The following is a 20,385-nucleotide window of genomic DNA, read 5'->3' on the forward strand; positions in this document are numbered from 1 at the left end:
GAACCATAATCACATTATAAAGCGATCTGCTTATGGATAGTGCACTGATCTGAGACAAAGTAAACCAGACTGTTTTTAGAACATCCACATCAGTGATTCACAACATCCAAACAATGCTCCTGATTCATTCCTCATGAAAACAACCCAATCCAGCCCAGCACAAGATCCTCCTCAGAAACTTAGTTCTCACCTTTAAAACTATGAATGTTTTTTTTCCATACAGATTCTTACCGTTAGCAAATATTCTAAATATTGCCAGCTTTTACTCTTTCTTTCCAGACAATTCCACAGGATACAAGTCACACTGATTTATGTCTGAAAATGCATACAAGACAGTGAATGACCACCACAAACCAAAGGAGAGCAGTGTTTGCTTCTCTAACAATAAACGACGACACGCATTTACCCAAACTTAGTGGTGAAAGTGAAACAGCAGGCTTACATTAATTACTGCAGACCTAATCTACACTGGCAGCAACCTGTGTAAACTCTGCCTTAACTGTTATTTTCTAAATTTGGAGGGCTATACATGAATGGAAGAAGCCCCTTGCAAATGACAACAGTTGACAGCTACTGACATGCTAAAGTATCCAAAGAATGAGAGGTCAGGAGAGGTAAGGGACAATCTGTTTTGTTTGCCCCAACTACATAAAGATTGCAAGGGATTCAGATTATGCCTTCCAAGCCTCCGTTAAAAGTGTTAAATAAAGTATTTCTAAGCTGATTTAATTTACAAACTTCCAGAAACCACCGTTTCTATAGCATCGTACTGAAAGACAATTGCAGGCTGAATTACATTCAGACATGTTCCAGTTATACTCCCAAGGTGTCTACCATCTATTTTTATTGTATTCCTAGAAGGGATTCCACACAAACCCCAAGTCTGACGTCTGGCTTGAAAAATAGCACAAAGCCTTTTCTGGAGGTCCTGTAATCTATTCATGCCAGAAAGGGGTCATTTTCATTTCCCACATCTAAATACCGCAACAAACCATGTGTGGGCATCATGTTACACAAGAATGAACATTATTCCAAACCCAGCAACTTCCAAATGTTTCTTTATTGTTTTCCTAATTCAGAAAAGGATGATTTATAAAGCCATGGCGTTTCTGTTTGCCTTGGCTTCCCCCTCGAAGTACAAAAAAAGCATTTTCCTAACCAAGTACTCAGCCAGCCTTCCCCTCCCTTGCTGCTATTTGTTTCTCCTGCTGTAGTTCTTCCTCCTTCTTCTTGTGAAGCTTTAGAAGATACTCATCAGGCTCAATTCCTGCCTCCTTTAACTCTGACATGGCTTTTTCCAACCGGTGCAATGTACGGGCGCTCTGCACTTTTCGAGTGACGATGTACAATGTAAACTCCTTGAAGCCCATCAGTTTACAGGTGTCCACCTCACAGATATTTTTAACATCTTTGGTTCTGTCCACTTGGGGGAAGAAAACCAAACCCGACATTTTTTCCAGATCTTCAATATTCACTTGGAATTCAGTCAGCTGGTGACTGAAGCCTATGGGGTCATTTGGCACCACAAAAGCCCCCAGGACCAAGGGCTCTGTGGACGTTCGGGTCCGTCGGGCAAGGATCACCTTGTAGAGGTGGGATGGCACTGCCACATCATCCTTTCCAATTACCTGCCAAAAGAAAAGATACAGACCTCATCAATCAAGGGGAAAAAGACGACACGAGAACAACGTGACCACCTCAAAAAAAGGAGTCACAAGGTGTAACTACACATCAAAATCACGTGCAACATTATGAGACCAGAAGCTGAGGTGGAAAGCACAATTTCATTGCAACTTGTCATACGGCTGGTCAGGACTGAGCTAGCTGCTCCATATCTGAATCTCTTTTTCAAGCAGAAACAGGGCAGAGAATGGTTCACTGCAGGGCCGCTCGGACACTGGTGGTATAAGACATTCCCAGAAGGTTCTCAGCCTGTCTCCTAACACTACTGACCTCACACTGTGCTATTAAAAATAACAATGCAGACGAAAGGCCAAAAGGTTATCCAGCCATTGTCTACATATTTGGAAAGATCTGGAGCAAGGAGATCTGGTAGAAGAATGAGTTCAATTTAATTATTCCATGCAGCTGCAAACCAGAGCAACTTCAGTTACAGCTGAAACTGAACTGGAACCGAATCTGAAAAACATATTTGGAAACAAGGAGTCAGCCAAGACCCCAGCTCCCTAATCCTCTGGTGCAAATCTGTAAGTGTAACTGACACAAAGGGATGGTAGAGGTGCTTGTCATACTGCATCACATTGTTAACACTTTGAGCACTGTTTTCAGTAACAGTGGCCCTATACATTTGACTTAAAATTCCTGATCTGACAGTTCCAAATCATGCTCTTTTTAAACACCCATTTTAAGACAACTGTAGCTTACCTCCTACCTTCTTTTGTCCCTCTAGGATCCATACACAGGTTGTATTTAACAGCTATGTTACCTAAAGAAGTATTGTTTTGAGGGCACCTGGATATAAAGTACATTCAGTGAGACTCAATAATTTGGAGGAGAGAAATCTAGCCAAAGCAAATGCTTAATTTGATGCACAAATTCACTGTGATTCAATGTAAGGGCTTGCACATGTTGGATTTCCTGCTGTGTTACTCAGATTAGGATCCAGAAATTTAACTGAAGCAACAGGAGACCATCAGGACTTTGAATTCATACGAAACCTGCTACGAACTCACACATTAACAATGCATATCCCCCACCCTGTCTCAAAAGTTAGTCCAAGGGAATACACATATTGATGACAAATGTAATTTCTCCAGTATTCAAAAAGCGATGCTCATGCATGCATTGCATTAGGCTTTTTTTTTTCCCCTCTGCAATATTGCTGAACTGACTCCGCTAGGCTGATAAAGTACAACGGGCTCACACAGGGGAAGTTTCAGCTTTGCATAATCCATCTGTACAACCATCTTTCTGAACACTGTACTTCTCTTCTAATGGCAACAGAAGAAGAAAGATGCAGGCTCTGTACAAGAACTACAAAGGCATCATGTTTTTAAATGAAATCCCATAATATGGTACTATTTGCAATACTTGCAAAGGCAAACGCTGCTAATTCTTTTGACAGCTTTTGTTAGGTACATCTAAAATACCATTTCAGAGAAAGCAGGAATTCATTTCACTGCTGGAATCTATCACATTAATTGAAAGTATTCTGCACACTAAGCTGGTACATCAGCTCAGTCATGCCCTGTCCATTCAGATTCAGTATAACTCAACCCCAGAAGAAACACTTGCCATGTACACTTTGTTACGAGAGCGTTCAGCGCTTCTGCAGAAGGTAATGCATTTTTAAAACTGAAATTTGCCCGTGGCTACTGAAAAGTTTCCTTCAGTCTACTCCAACTGTTAATTCATTTCAGTTACGAATTCTTTTTGGGCTTGAAGTGTCTCCTACCTCCGCTGCCAGTTCTGGAAGTGACAGCTCTCATTGGACTGAAACTGGAGAAAGAAGCTTCAGGAGAAAGGCAAACCCCTAACAAAGCGTGTTTCTTTCATGACACGTACAGTATCGTAGTAGTAACTTCACTATCATCTCTGGCAAATGTACTCTTAAGATTTCTTTACTCTGTTACTAAGAACACAGCACTCCCCCACCCTTCACTATACGAGGCTGTTTAACAGCATTGCCGCAGTTTATACTTTTATACAGCAATGATCTTGCTTTTCCTAAATAAAGCTCTGCTTAGACATCTAACAGCCACTGAAACTGGTAAGCAATAAATAAATGCCTTATGCCAAAGCTACTTTCCTCTTCCACAGCGACAGATGTCTTGATAGGGAAATGAGAGCTCCTGAGTGTCAAAGCACTTTGCATTTAGCATTCAGTGTGGGTGAAACCAGGGTTACAGCTCCTCAGGATCAACTGCAGAAATAATCAAAACTGACTGACGTACTGGTAATTTTAAAACATACAGAAAACTCAGCATCAACCCACTGCTATACCTGGTGGGTTAAAACTGAACTATAAAAATGAATGGTGCTGGAGCGTAACCCACTTGAGAGAGCTGGCATTCAAACTGGGGAGGGTGCATGCAATGTACTGGGGGTGGGAAGAAGGGAGCTAAGCAGCATGAAAAGCCCCCAGGGGGGTGAGGAGGAGGGGATTCGTTTTTCCCTATTCACCCAAGAGGAGGCAGTGGGTGATGCTGCTGAAGGCAGGGGTTTCTTTTCTCTCCCTGGAGCACGGGAGCTGGCAGAGCCTGTGTTGCACTCCCACCTGCTGCTCGCTCCCAGGGCAGGGCAGAGGAGAAGGAAGAGGCTTTGTTCAGCTGCACTGCAGTTCCCTGGGAGAAGAGAGCACAGAGGTTAAACCCCGTTCCCCAGGCTTCCCTGGGCCAACCACCTCCTCCTCAGCAGCACTCCTGTGCAGTGTGGCACTGCCTTTCGCAGGGCTCTCACATACTTTTTTTCCCCACTATGAATACATGTACACATCCTAGGTCCTCCATAGCTGTCCCCTCTCCCCTTCTCAACATCTCCCACACATATACACAAACCAGCATCCTCTGCTTGTTGTACAGATGACAAGAGGAAGGGGGAACACGCAGATGGAGCTGCTATGAGTGTCTCCAATTAGGGGGTATATGGCATATGTAAAACAAACAGGTGAGTGTGCGTTGAGTGAACTAGCAGAGGGAACAGGGGATTGAGTCTGAGGACTGAGTGGGTGGATAGAAAGGCTGGGGAATGAATAGAGCTGCACATAGAATAGTTAGGTATGAAATGGAAATGCTGAATGCCTGGAGTGGGTGTTAAGGGAAAACAGACCACATTCTTATGTAATATTATGCAAATATATATATTCTATGCAAAATAATGCACATTTATGCATAGTATATGAAGAAAGGAAGAAAAGAACGAAAGAGAACTAGTTTGAGAAAAAGGGTTGGCCTTCAGAGAAAAGTAGTTCTAAATACAACTCTGCCCTATACAAGCAATGGCCACACATGTAATTTATGTACTACTTCAGTTCCACACAAGTTCTCCTTTGAGAATTTAAATAAAATTTAAATAGTGCACAGGCTTTAGCCCAATCCTCTGAATAGCAATAAGCTACTCCTGCCATTACTTTGCTAAGTTCTAATGCTGTTAAAGTGATTAAGACAAACTCCAGTCTGCCAACGGCTGGAGTCCACAACAGTGTCCTTTCCTTACCCAAATGGGTGTAGGAGCTGTGCCCCCAGCTCATTCTGCTGGTAGGGGATACCATCATGGGAAGGAAAATGGAGGGTGCCTGACAAAGAATAACTGTGTCAGCTGGTTCCTCTTTCCTGAACTTCAACACGTATGTCAACTGCACACAGGATGCATCACCAATAATCTATGCTGCCAATAATTCCTGTTAAAAAAATAAAGGCGGTTGGCAAGCACACGGTGGTGTTTACATCATCATACTCCATAATAAATCACAATCTGATTTGCTATAGGAGCAGACACAGAAGGTGCAGAGGAGTACAGAGATGTCCCCCAGACAAAGCCCACCAGTGTGATTCCGGAGAAGTGAAGTTTGCAGCTGAAGCAACAGGTCAGAAAAACAAACTCAACAAATCATTGCCACCTAGAGGATTTTCCTACCCAACTACAGCGGTCTGAATCGCTGCTTTGACCTGCACCACTCACTTATCTTGATGCATGCCAAACAGAGGCAGAGAGCATATGCCCCTACTGTAACAGAAGAGAAAATAGGTTAAGATGGCCATGCACAGACGCTGACTTTGGTTTGTGCCAGTCTATCCACAGGTACCACACCTATCTTTCAGCAACCAGTGCCCACAACAGCTATCTGCTCCAGCTGGAAAAGAGCACGTTTTTTAATAGTATATGTGACTCAAAAACGCCCCACGAGCTAATACACCCTAGAAAATACAGCTATGGCATACTGAAAATCACTGCTGTCCCACATGCTTTCACTCCATACTGAGAACAGGCCACAAGGTGACTTTCCTTCATTCCTTCAAAACTTGGCTAAATCTATTTTCTTGTCTTGAGGAAAAAAAAAAAAAAAAAAGACTGCACTCCGAGTTTGAGTTCTCTTTTCCAAGCATTTAAAAATATTCCTTCCCCATCATCATTTGGGATACCAAAGTGAAATTTCAGATACTGTTTCTCTTTTTTTGCTTGTATTTGTTTATCGTCCTGATTTCTTGGAGCTGCTCTGCTCGTTCCCTTCAGTATTGCTTTGCTCTTGTTTTCCTTGGTGATCTTGTGCTGGCTGAAGCTCTCCCACTGAACTGGTGTCATCTAACACTGCAACATGATGATAATGGCATATTTGGCATAGCGTTTGCTTCTTTTTTATTATTGACATTCCGTAAGTGTGTAAAAATTTGTTATGCTCAATGTTATTCCCAATTAAGTGTGGACAACGGTCACAAGGATGGGCCATTAAAATGCGTGCAATTCCTGACATCTGGAGATGTTTGCACATTGCTAAAACAAGGAACGCGTTGGTTAGCAGTTATACAGACTTAGGGAGCTCATAGGGACCGAGAAAGATAAAGACAGAAGCAACAGGATTTCTCAGAACAGAGAGAATTTAGCAAGCTTTGGTAAACTCAGTCTCATACTTAAGTCACTTGATGGGGATTCTTCCTAAGATTGGCTTTCTGCGTAATTTTGACCAAATCATTTGACTGTTCATGCCTGTAGGTTGTTGGCTTTTTTTTTTTTTTTTTAATTAGAAGAAGGACAAATCTGATCATATTTGCAAAGTGCTAAGGTAACACAGTAAAGAATGAAGCCATTTGCTAATGACATCATTCGGGCACATGGCATTAAATAATGTCACTTTCATGGGGGTAATCAGACAAGAAGCAGCAGTCCCTAAAAGTGATAACTTCAGTTTTATGGGAAAATAAATTCCTCTCTTACATGAACAGTGTAATTGTAGAATACTTCAGGGGTTATATTTAGAAGAACAGCAGAATTGATTACTCTTACTAGAAATTTTAAAACAAAAGTTATTTTCATTTTATGCCACACTTGTCACATGTTTCTTACCACTCTGGGCAGCTAGCTTCTTCTAAAAGAAAGGACTCATGAATTTCAAAGTATTACTTTGCCACCTAGTGACTAGAGAACGAAAATCAGCCACGAAGAAAATTAGCCAAAGGGATTCGTCTTTTATCAGCGAGCGCCAGCTCTGGGTTGGCAATTATCTGAGGTTCTTGTAGAACCTGGTAAACAGAAATCACATTCAATCATGATTTAACTGCCAGCACATGCCGAAGAGTCGCTGCATCAGAGCATCCCATCACCAAATGCATTAAAGTGATAGCTCCAGAAATTCCCTCTGCACTCCAGTAACCGCTTCCTCCCCCCCATCTCTGCATGATAAGCAGAGTTTAGAACAAAGCCACCACACTGCAAGACTGAAAACAAGCACACACCCAATTCTCCATAGAACAACACTCCATTCGGCCGTGGATAAAATTAAGATTCTGTCACATTTCTTGAAGTAAAGTTTCAGGGACATCGTTCCTGACACCCAAAATAAAACTGCAGCCCTCTCTGAATAAAGCTTTGCTTTGTTTCAGCTGAAACTTCTGGCCCCATACCGACCAGGCCCATCACATGTTTTACTACAGATGGAGAATCATGGCTGCTGCTACCACCTCAGGTTAGACCAGCAGGAGCTTTAGTAAAATTTGCTATTAAATTCTGTATGGAGACAGGCTGACTGTCAGGTAATATAAAAAAAATCCCTTTGCTATCAGAGTAATTCTCCTAAGTTGATTGTTGCTGCAGCATTCACTACCTTCACTCCGATTCCTTCTGGATTTGTGCTAGGCAGCACTGATCCCATTGATAGTGTTTTTCCCTCATTATTTGACAGAACTTTATCAGATAGCATTGAGAAAAATTGAGAGGTACGAAGGCAGCCCCAGTAATACAGAAAACACTACAGATAAAAAAAAAAACAAACACATTAACAAACTGCCACAAAAATTCACGGCCAAGTTCCCCAAACTTCAGGCATTTCAGGAAACTTTGCCATGGCTGCTCTGATTGCTACTGCCAAACCATTCAGCAATCTCAAAAAGAAAGGAAAAAAAAAAAAAAGAGATGAGAGATTGCGAGGAAAAGAAAAGCTGTGCCCAACAACAGCATTAAAAGACACTCTCATTTTTGTCTTTACTTTTTTTTTTTAATAGAGGGTGTGTACAGGCATTCCAATGCCATATCTACGTGATGACAGACTACTGCTCCCACACAATCCATTTAGGTTATACCTCACATGAATTAACACTGAGTCCACTACAGCCGCTATCACCACGCTCTTCCTATAACAAAAGAACCTTCAGGAGGGGTACGGTGCTAAATAAAAGCAACCCCATAAATCTCTCCTGCAACTTGTGTGTCTCTGCTCCTCCAATCTTAAGCCGGTGTCTATTATTTTCACTTGTGCATCATGTCTAAATTTAGGGCTGACAGAGCTCTAGTCACTGACACCACCTGATCTAAGATCTAGCCCTTTGAATGTAAGTGCTATGGGATGTGTGTAACAGGCCTACACCCATAAGGGGTCTGCGTAGCCCTGAGTCAATTAAATAGTAATATTCCCCAGGCTTATTTCTGCCTTTGACAAAATTTGCTTCTCTCATGCTGTATCAGCTAGGAGAGAATCTCTGCTACTTCTTGACTAAGGAAGACCACAAAGTACCATCTTATATTTGAGAGGAGCACCGTGTTTTCCAGATTTGCCACAGAAATAGGTGGCAAGCAAGTGTACCTTCTGGTACAGCTACTGTGCAACCCCTGCCCAGGCCAGGAAAGTGGTTATCCCATTTTGAAAATTAGCATGATTCTAGTATGAGCTCAGGGTATCACTTAACAGCACAAGAAAATGCCTTCTTCAAACAATAAACAAGATGTTATATAAACAGTACTTCGTCAAGCACAGCAAAATCTTTCTTAAATTAATGTTTACTATGATGGCACAGGGAGAGAAGAGGGTAAAGAGTTGAGCGTGACCCAGTAGAATTACTGCAAAATCTGTACTTCAAACTCCAAATCTGCTGACAGAGAAAAATCACTGTAGTGACAGTCACTGGAGAAGAGTAATGTATAAAATGAGACGCTGTCGTTTTGATTTGATCTGGACAAAGATGAAAAACCTGCATCTGCCTCTCCAATGACACAGAACAGATTTTTCCTGTTGGCATTCTATTTTACATATATTCTCAAAATGTATTTTTCACATACCAAGCATGGTCATCAATCTACTCAACGCAGTGAAAGCCACTGCTGAAGACAGATGAAATGACAGATGAAATGACAGAACATATCTGAGGATACAGCAAGTTCAGCCAATAGATAGAACAACGTTGGCATCTAAGGAGTTCAAGGTTAATTCCCTTTCTGGAATTAAACAGCAAATGGTACCAGAGTCCAAGCAGGAACTGGGAACAATGCCATGACCGATGCTCTGTTTTTCCTCTATAGTGATCTAAAAATAACCTTTTTGGATGTCTGATGAGAAAAACACCAGCCTGTAAAACCACAGATACATATTTCCTCACTTCTTGAGCCAAAAACAAGGAAGCTACGATTGAACAGAGGATCTGAAACAAATCAATGCAGGCACATTCACTGCAGCTTTCATTTTTCCACAGGTCTGGTCCTGAAGGAGGAGAAAAACATTGGAAAGGAGCTCAGCCTTAAGTTACATCGCTAGGTTATATGTTGTGAATTTCAGTACTTTCACCTACACCACAGCACTTTCCTTAAACAGCACATACAAAGAAAAAGGACACCTTCCCACATCAGCTTCATAAGCTGAAAGAATGAGGACTAAAAGCCTTCCTTTTCTAAGCTATTTGGATGAACCTAACACGGTTCACTCCTGAAAGATGGCCAAGAGCTGCCTTCCCTTCCCACCCTGCTGAAACACCTAAGGGCTCTTGGTTTAGGGGCAGACTACCAAAATCAATGACAACTGCACCTGAGATATGGTTGAAAAGAACTTCTCTCCAGTGCTTTGGCAGGTTACGTTCCCTCTTCTAAGAGCGTGTGATGATACAGAGACTCTTCCTAAAAGAGAACTTCAATGGCAAACAAATGAACTTATGCCATAAAGAGATTTCAAAATAACAAAACAATTCTCAGTCTGTATTTAGTTAACGCTTAGGAGTGTACTCCAAGAGGGTCCAACTCAAATAATGGAGTCTTTAAAACAACACCCCACACATACACATATCACCCCCCAAAAAACCATTTGACATTTTACTTTTCCACTTGTGGACAGCATTATCTGCTCTTAAATACAGCTCAAACACAAATCAATCTAAGGAATGAACTTCATCCTAGGAAGATGACTGAAGGATTTATGAATGCGGCCAAGTGGTGAAATGAAAACACAAATCTGATCATGCCACCGTTTTCAATTCCACGCTGAACTTCACTTCCTAGTTTATATTAAAACCAAAACTGATAAAACATTCATAAATGATCAGAGTTGTCATCAAACCCAGAGATGATGAAGACAAGAACAGAACGATACGATAATCAAAGCGGCACGGACATTCTGTGCCACTGCTATCACAGTATCCTAGTATCGAGTTACTTTGAGTAAAGGCAGTAAGATGCAGTGCCTGCCCTTATTTTTACCTGTGGAACACTAACATTTACATTTCAAAACCAAAATGTAAGAGCCACGATCATTTTTCAGAGAATGTCACCTAAGTAAACACTTTCTCCGGAGAAAAATTAGAGGAAGATGACCAAGATTAAATCGAATCAGTACATAGGTGCAGTTGATAGATGACTCAAGTGCTTCCTGGAAAATCATTTTCAGCTATAACATTTCCAAGGCAGCTCAGGATTTTGAGCTCCATGTAACGCCAATCTGTGTTTGTAAGGATAAAAAGAAATGCAATATCCTGACAGCTACGAGGAGGAGAATTCCAGCAAGCTAAGCACAAGTCTGGGTAAGACTCAGGGTACCGTTCCATGCAACAGTAAGCCAAGTGCTCAGCTCAACGTTGCTGAAAGGAAACATCTCCCTCCTGTGCTTTTGCCACATACCTCATTCTGTTACCAGTAGGTGCTTGGCTCCTTTGTGCGCCGATGCATCTTTTGACAGCAGTAGAAAAAAAGGCCAAAAAAAAACAAAGAAAAATCGAGTACGGATGGTTCTCTATTGCACTGGTTAATCAAGCACCTTATGGAAGGATCTGACAACCAGCACGTGCAGACAAGGTCAAGGACTACTAAGTACCATGGGCGGTAGCAAAATCAGCCTTCTCCCTTTAGATGGCAAGGAACTAAAGCCAGACTGAAGTCAGCTTTGCCACTAACTTATTACATCACATTGGACGTATCCCCTCACTACTTATTTATCCACCTGACAATGTGCACAGTTGTCACCTTCCTCACACGGCTGCGGTGAGACCTGAAGTTTGGAACTGCCACCGAGTATGAAGAAGATATATTATCACCACTGCATTTGTATGTGCATAACGTATGACTGTCTGGGAAACAAACAAGCAAGCAAAAAAAAAAACCCCACTGAAACAAAACAAAAAACAAAGCTGTGATACCATCACAGTCAAGGTTACAGACGTGTGGGTGATATATGGGATAGTTTTTAAAGAAAGAAAAACATAAAAGTGAACGTTAAAAATGAGATGCTTTCACAACCCAGTTCCAAGCTCAGGCAAACAGAAATCAGCTGTACATTTATAATGGAGAAACAATGCCTGAGTCTAACAGCTAAACAAGCCAGCATTAAAATATCAGCATCTCTCCCTTTTGCGACTCTCACATGCCTTTGAAACAGGGTGGTTATTTTTTGCTTTTTGTTGTTGTTGTTTTTACAAGCAAGCTCAGGAATTGCTCCTTAGGGAATTGGCTGGACAGATGAATCACTTGCAAGCTGAAGCTGCGGGTAATCTGAATACTTATTTTCAAGGCAAAGTGTCTTTTCAAGAGGTGCAAAATACTGTATTTATTATTTGCATTACTCTAGCTAGCATCTAGCAACTGAAAACAACAATAATATGTCATTACTGTAGGGGCAGAAGAGAGTAATAAGGTTCTTTTAAAAGCTTACTATGCTCAGATCCTTCAGATGTGTGAACACTTGCTTACAAAGAGTAAATCAAGACAAGTAACAATAAATTCACTTCTCAACATGATAGCCTCTCCTGTTTGTCTGTCAGTGATGGTTTCGAGAGACCGTGCACGATGAAATGCAAAACTTCAGAGCATTCAAAGCAGGTAATAAAGATGGGAAGGTACCAGCATCCTGGATCAGCAGTTACACCACATTCACCTAACGCCTCCCAAACTTGAATGAAGTCTCGTAATCGATGCTGATATTCTTACATGGGTCTTTGCAACTGAGATTTTAAGCGGTGCATATGGGATATCACCAAGCAACTGCTTCTGAAACTGTCTTTAGTGGAGCACATGCGTTGTGTAATCACTGTTAACCCAGCAACACACGTACCTACCTGGTATGTGACACTCTTCTTTCCATCGTCATTTGTTTGAGGCAAGGTCAGAGGTCCCGAAACCACCCAAACATCCTCAAATCTTTCCGTCAATTCCCGACAGTACATTTCCATTCTGAAACATATTTGTTAAACCACGACACTCTTAATTCAAATGGTTCTACCACATTGCTGGATTGGGGTGATCCTCCCAAGGAATCAATGTCCTGCAACAGAGAGATTTCTGTAGCTCAAAGGACGTACGAAAATTCCCACGTGACATTTTTGCTAAGTCTACTTAATGCTTTTTACAAAAAAATGATTAAAAGTTAAGTAGTTACTCCTGAAATACTGTTTTTGTTTTCTAAACCAGCTCATACAATTGGTAGAATAGAATACTACTCCAAATAAAAAGGCACTTCTGGTGTGCCTATCACACCTATATTTTATAAAATGGGAGATTATAGCCTCTCTTTGATCTAACATCTCAAACCCTACAGAAATCACATTAAGAGAGTATCTACTGGATCTTTACTAAGATGGAGATGTACTTCACTCAAATGGACAAACAGACCAGAGCATGAGACAGACAAGTCCAGCTAATGTGGCTGCTTGTGCAGTGGATGGTTTCACCTCCTTCTCCCTCCTGTTCTTCATAGAATCATTAAGGCTGGAAAAGATCACTAAGATCACCTAGTCCAACCATCAACCCATCACCATCATGCCCACTAAACCATGTCACTCAGTGCTACACTTACCTTTTTTCTTGAAAATCTCCAGGGAAAAATCCCATCATCTTTAATATCCTCAGACCTTAGAGTCAATAATGACAAATAAAAAGCCCTACAGACATTAACAGAACGAGATACCTATCACTTGGGCCACCTTTAGTACTCCTCATCTGTCTGTAACTCTGAATAAACCCAGACTTTTTTTCTATTTAATTTCCCCCCCAGGATGGGTTAGTAAGTTAAATGAACTAACACAAAGCAGAGCAAGCAGGAATGAGACCTTCCTTCCTCAGTGACAGTGAACTGCCATGGGACAAGCCAAAGCACTGACCACAAGCTATGTTTTTTCTGCTGACATCAGCTTTGCTTCCAAGCAGCCCAGCTCTCCTGGCTGCTTGACCACGTGGCAATACAAACATCACCTGGCACACGGGAAAAAGGGGAATAAATGCAACTAGGGAACAGACTGCTGTTAGCAGCAGCGGGGACAGAGATCAGGTAACAGTGATCATGAAGAAAATGACAGTGAAACACCACAAAGGAAAAAAATCTGCCTATTGGTAAGAAAAGTATGAGAAGTAAATATTATGGTGCAGTTAGATTCATTTGATGTGGTCTAACAGCTTACTATCTAATAACCTCCCGAAAGACACAGTCCTGCTCTCTCTCCTTTCCTACTGCTCCTTTTGCCTGCCCCACCTGAACAGTCCTGCTACATCTTCCACATTTGCTGTGGCACTTATCTCACCAGCTGATCCAATCTTCTAATCTTGTAGAAAGGTAACCAACCAAACATGATTCAGCTTAACTGGGTTAGTAAATAGAGTCAACTCGTCGTAGAGTCAGAGAAGTGTCAGAGCTGGAATGGGGAAAAGCAGCAAAAAACACATGGCTGGAGGGCAAACACCACTTCAAAAAGCAACAGACTGTTAAACTGACTAAGCTGTCTGCACCTCAGAAGAGGATTCAAGAAGCAAGGAATTAAAAATAGAGAAAGAAAGAGAGTAGGAAAGCCAGGAAGGATACAACACGTGACACAAAGTATTCTTAAAACCACACAGCATTAAAAAAAGCTACTGGGAAAACAAATGGCACCAGTACCTGTTTTGTGGATTTCAACGGTGGGTATAAGGCACTGATGTTGGCAGAAAGTGCTAACAGCAGTTTAAATTGTGGGGCTGACAGTGCCAGGGGAAATTCTCAAATGTGCCCCATTATTTCCTGACCAGGCACTGATTCTGCTCAAGAGAAATAAAGAGGGATTCCAGCCCCAAATTGGTTCAAATGCCTGGCCTTGGTATAAGGAAATGTTATGCTCAAACACTTGGGGTGTTAAAATAATAGAAAAGCATCTCTTAAAATGTTATTGCATTTTATTTGTCTATAAAATAGTATAACCTTACTGAATGCCTCATATGATTTTATATGCATTCTTGTAAAATCGGAAAGCAGTGTGTTGTTGAACGGTGATGCATTTTTAATAGACTTTTAGTACAATGCTGTACATAATTTTGCTAACCTTCCCTTGAGCAAACCTTGTAAAATTCATCGTTTTCCTCTCCTGCTTCTGAGTCTTCACATTCTAAGTCCTACACGGGAAGCACAGAACGAATTCTCATTCTATTAGTGTTATTTTTCTGCTCCAGGGAAGGAAAGAATAAAAATCTTACACAAAGAAAGGTAAGATTTATCTCCCACTCCCTTCACCTCAAGGCTGATCCAGCCAGTGTTCACAAGACATAGAGAACTTGCCTGACCACCCCTTGGAAGCCAGCATTCCACCAAACACCTGAGCTGTGACCTCAAGCAGTCACAGCTCCATAGGGTGCACTCAGTTCTTCTATTCAAAGTCAACAAACATCCTTGTACTCTGATACTGGAAGTGCTCTTTTTTTTTTTTTTTTTGGGGGGGGGGGGGGGGGGGGGGGGAGGAGGGGGGCAAAGGAGAGAGATCAAAACTAGATCTAAACATCTAAACACCTTCCTCGCTTTTACTGATTTTTCCTTAAGGACAGAGAAGTGAAGCCTGGTAACTTCACCCATGTCAGCCAGAATAAATTTTATTCTAAATAAGCAGAGATGGTTGATGTGATCTCTACAGACAGCCCAAAAAATGCTTCAGAGTACTTTGACCTGAGGAAGCTTTATAAATGCAACATTTCAGCCTGGTAACTTTTCACTTACTTCTCTTATATGTAACTTCTCACCTGTTCCAAAATCCAGCGTTATTTTCGTAATTCTGAGGCACGATGTTAGAGAGATAAAACGTTTCAGCCATAGCTCTCTGCATAAAGAAAGAAAACAGTATGACTTCATTGAAACATCTGAGCTGTAAAAACGTGTTAGAAGCTTTTGGATCACAAACCTTTTCCATGCAGTTTATTTGTAACACCGTCAACATAAAAGGTCAGACAAGACCTAAGTCAAAATATCTACGAAATTCAATTTGGACTAAGAGGTGCAAAACAAGAGGGCTCAACAGCTACACATACACAAGAAAATATGGGAGAAAAAAATCCAAAACCTTGACCCAGAATCTCCATAGGTTCTATACTTGTCAATGCTTTTTTAGATACTTCTCCAAAGTAAAAGGGCTGACAGAACTGCTTAGAGTAACGGGCAAACACTATCTGCTCTGATTGAGCTGTGAAATTAAGGTTTTATAACCCTGTTTGTATTGGGAAGACTGTATTATATCAGTGCACTTGAAAGCAGGAGGAGGATCATTCTGTGCAGTTAGCTCACCTGCTACAGCTCCCCAGGTATCACAAATAACCACGCACAAAGATGCTTCCAGGAGGAATAAAATGAGCTGTTCTTTCATCCACCCCATGCCACTGCACCATCGCTCTGCCCCAGAGTGCAGAGCAGAAATACAAATACAAACTGCTGCTTAATTGACAAATTGCCTGCAACAGGCACATTTCACAAGAGGATCCAATAAATCCAAGCTGCTTTGTTTGGCGGCCAAGGCATTAGGGCATGCCTTTCTTACAGTTCAAACAAATGGCAGGTGAAGACATTTTATAGACTGAAAGAACTATGGCAATAGAAGGTTCTAATTTACCTCGTGCACATTGCCAGAAAGGAAAAAGCTTTGTAAATCATCCAGTCAATCTTCTTGCCAATGTGGGATAGTACTTAACAGTACATTTGCTTTGCCCAATCTAGTCTTGAACACTTCAACACCTGTTGGCCAGAATGAAGTCATCTTTCCTTGTCTCCCTTTAACCTGAGCTTCAGAGGATACATCTGTGGTTTGGCTGGTGAACGTTCTCACCTTTGTTATACTGACAATGTGACATATAAGAGGATAAGGAGACTTGTTCAACACTGTACAGTACAAGACATTTATCATCTCTGCCAGACACACTAACCTAGGTGCGACTCAGTGCAGAGAGGTATGTGACCACAGGACAAATAGGGCACTCAATTTCGACACCCAAAGTAGACTGAGAGCATCCTACAGCACTCAGGTTAAGAAGAGTTCAAGCTGAGATCCGTGTTTCAACAACAAGACCATATTCCACCTCACAACAAAAACCAACCAGAACATCATACATTACTCCCAAGGGTCACGTGACCCTTTCTGACAGAAAAAAAAACCCCACAAATTTAAAAAAATAATACAAAATTCTTACTGTTGAAAATTTGTTATCTCCTGCTGGTGCCATGTGTCCTCGTGACCACCCACTCCCAAGGTAGTCTTCATTGACAGCACTGAACATCAGAGGGATGTTAGGATCTGGTCTGAATTTACAGTGCCTTCGGTCTGCGTTGCCTAAGGAATAACACACTCGATTGTTATCATGAGGTTACCATCAAACCATCGTAACAGTGAGCCAAAAAGAGCTAGTTCAGTCACATCTCACCAAACCACCCACATTTAAGGACTCAAGCCAGTTTGACCCGATTCCAAATGAAGTATTTTTCTCCTCAAACACACAAGAGAAGGATGCTCCTTCACGGATCTCTGCTTCATTTCTACTTTCCTCCCCACAACTCTTCCCTACTTTCCCCACTACTGACCCAGTAACATGCGTTCTGTTTTACAAACAAAAGCAAAATACTTTAGCTTTATCATAAAGGCAGATGAACATTAAAGGTAAGACTGTTAAAGATATAAACCCGTACAGAAACTCTCTTTAGGGCAGTGGAGACACACAGACCCTCACCAGTTCCATTTTTATGTCTGAGCAAACTACAAGCATTTGTTCTTCTTCCAAGCCTAGCCTGGAAGTAAAATGGCTGTAGTCTGAGAAAGTTACAGTTGGTAAAAGAAATCAACCCATTCAAAAGAACGCTGTTAATTGTTCTTCACATGCACAGAATGAAGTGAAGAGCTTTCCTGTTCCTCTCCAGGATTCCCTTGCTGCCTCTCCAGATAATTGGATGAAATGCACAAAAATGACTATGCCCAACTCTTTTGATGTCACCTCTTTTGAGATATCAAGAAGCAGCTATCACTTTTTTTTTTTTTTTTAACAACATATACTCTAAAAACATAGAATCTTTTTGTGGCAAATACCCTGAACAACATTGAGTTATGCCTCAAGTCTCAGATTCAATACTCATCAAATATAAATCTTGAGCTGAATGCCTCAAGATGTTTAACTTCAATTTGTAGTTTGCTGCATCTGATCACTTGGAAAGCATTTTAACAATTCAACTGTTAAGTCCCTCTTGAAAGTAAGCCTGGAATTACTGCTTTCTTCTCAGAAAGAAGTGGAATCGATGCTACTTAGGGGTTGGTCATAAATATTTGCAGGATCACCATTTTAATTTTGAAAGGTAATTTGAAGACAATGATTAAGATATATTTAGAGAGCTACTACTTTCATAAAACATTTCATAATTACACAGTTATCTCCATTATTAATATTTGCTGCATAAAAACTGAACTAATGCTATAAACTTAATTTATAATGACTGTATGCCATTCATATTTCATTCAGCTCTGACAGCAAAAATCACTGAGCATTTGTCTTGCATAAAGAACAAGGGAGTGTGTATTAGATAATGCACATAAGAAAACATAACAGAACTGCAGGGAAGTAGGTAATGACTGCAGGGAATAGGTATGCATTATCTCGCTTTGAACAATTGTAACTGTTGATGCCCTCTGCTCCGTTTTCATCTCAAACACGCATTCATCTCTTCTTCCTATCCTGAGCAAACCTCTTCAAGATCTATAGACAAAACTGTCTAGCTATTAAAGGCATTTACTCATTTGGGGCAGTACCTCAGCTGACACAGACTGGCCCACTGAACTAACTACATGAGCTAAGGAAGGGAGAATAATTCTGTGCACCTCAGCAACGAGACCCAACTTTTCAGGTCTGAATCAGACAAGAAAAGTTTAATTTTCAGCTTTATTTTCTCCGCATTCATTTTTAACAGATGGAAGCTAAGCTTCATTCCTGCAACACAACTTAAAGTGCTTACACAGACACTGCTATGTTGATCTGGTGCTTTCTTACTTTCACCGCATTTCCCACTGAAGGTAGCTGTAGTTCTTAGAATCATAGAATCATTAAGGTTGGAAGAGACCTCCAAGATCATCTAATCCAACTGTAGCGATTGGAAAGATCAACCCGATGGAAAAGGTGTTACAAAAGCAATGGAAGGACCAGCATGATAGAAAGGTGCTACAAAGGAAGGGAAGTAGATCGCTCACCCCTATCAGAGGATTCTGGGTTCGCAGGGAAAAGCTTCCACCAGCCTGTGCACTCAGTGCATTACCACTCTTTCGGAGAAGAAACATTTCCTGACCTCCAACCTGCACATTCCCTGGCACAACTTGAAGCCATCACCTGGGTAAAGACACTGACTCCCACCTCTTCTCCATTACTCCCTTTCACACTCAATCCTTGGGCTGAACGTGCCTTGCAGGCCTCACGATACTATGATGTGCAATACCAGACTAACACAAACAAAGCAAAGGAAGTAACGTATCTCTTTTAATTTCACTATCAACATCAACCTTAATGTTACAAAGGAGCTGACACCCACCCAGAGGCCCAGTGCTTCTTGCAGGATTCTGAGTGGGTGTAAAAATCCATATCCAGAGACCACTACATGGCTTTTTTTTCTCCCAGCCTGTTCCTGGGCCCACCTTCTGCAGACAGCAAATCTCATTCCAGGCACCATAAATGGAAGGAAATAAAGACCCACGTACCCAGTGTCTTCTGTTTTGAAATATGTTCAATCACCCATCTAGGCACCCGCTTTGCCTGGTCATAAGACAGTGCATGATTTGTGTAACACCTGGTCTCTGTTCCAGCTTCAGGGAATCCGTATTTTTCCAGCAGAGACTCTTCTACTGGTTCTGAGGAGGAAAAATACACAGAGAGCGATGCAAAGATGAAATGTGATCAGAAACGAGACAGCAAGAGATGCATCCCCGCGGTTATAAACGGGCTGCATAGAAAACCGCTTGAGATTACTGCCATAATTACACAAGCCCAACCCACCGCACCGTGCCCACTGCCCACGTCCCTCAGTGCCACATCCACAGCATCCTGGAACGCCTCCAGGGACGGTGACCCCCACCAGCCGGGGAAGGCCGCTCCGTGGGGAGCACTGCGGGCTCCCCTCAGCCCACAGCTCTTACCCTCGGGCAGGGCTCGCTCGGGGCCCGGCTCCGCTTGGCTCTGGCTCCGGAGGAGCCGCCACGCGGCCCAGCATGAGGCGGCGGCGCCCGCCGCAGCCCCGCAGATGAAGCCGCCCAGGAAGCGGCGGTGGCGGGGCACGGCCGCCATGGCGGAGGGATGGAGGGAGGCGGTGCTGCGCTGCAGCGCCCTCTTTCTGCCCGCCATGGCAGCATCGCCTCAGCTCCACCCCGCCCCAGCGGTGCGCCGGTAACGAGGAAAAAGGGATTTCCTCGAGAGCTGTAAATAACGCGGAGGAATAACGCATCAGGAAATTAAACAGTCAGATTAGTATTAAGTATTTCCCCTTCCGTGAGCACCCAGCCACCACCGAAGAAGCCAAAAAAAAAAAAAAAAAAAAAAATTTATGCTCAAAAGTGACCAGTTTAGCCCACACCAATATATGTGGGCTGGGACCTCCCACCATCACTTGCCCGAAGAATCACAGAATGGTTTGGTTGGAAGGGACCTTGAAGCCCATCCAGTTCCAACCCCTGCCATGGGCAGGCTGCCCCCCAGCTCAGGCTGCCCAGGTCTCCATCCAGCCCG

At 42.1% G+C, this 20,385-nt stretch overlaps 1 protein-coding gene across 1 annotated transcript; it reads right to left on the bottom strand.

The window, feature by feature from the left end:
• On the bottom strand, positions 1,042-20,023 carry EXOG (exo/endonuclease G). Its single transcript, XM_021387059.1, has 6 exons — positions 19,800-20,023; positions 19,365-19,514; positions 16,828-16,967; positions 15,394-15,470; positions 12,477-12,591; positions 1,042-1,628 (listed from the first exon to the last, which is right to left on the bottom strand). Exons 1-6 carry the CDS (start codon positions 20,002-20,004, stop codon positions 1,167-1,169), a joined length of 1,149 nt encoding a protein of 382 aa, XP_021242734.1. The 5' UTR covers positions 20,005-20,023; the 3' UTR covers positions 1,042-1,166.

The sequence above is a fragment of the Numida meleagris genome, chromosome 2 (genome assembly GCF_002078875.1).
Source record: "Numida meleagris isolate 19003 breed g44 Domestic line chromosome 2, NumMel1.0, whole genome shotgun sequence".
NCBI classification, from domain to species: domain Eukaryota; kingdom Metazoa; phylum Chordata; class Aves; order Galliformes; family Numididae; genus Numida; species Numida meleagris.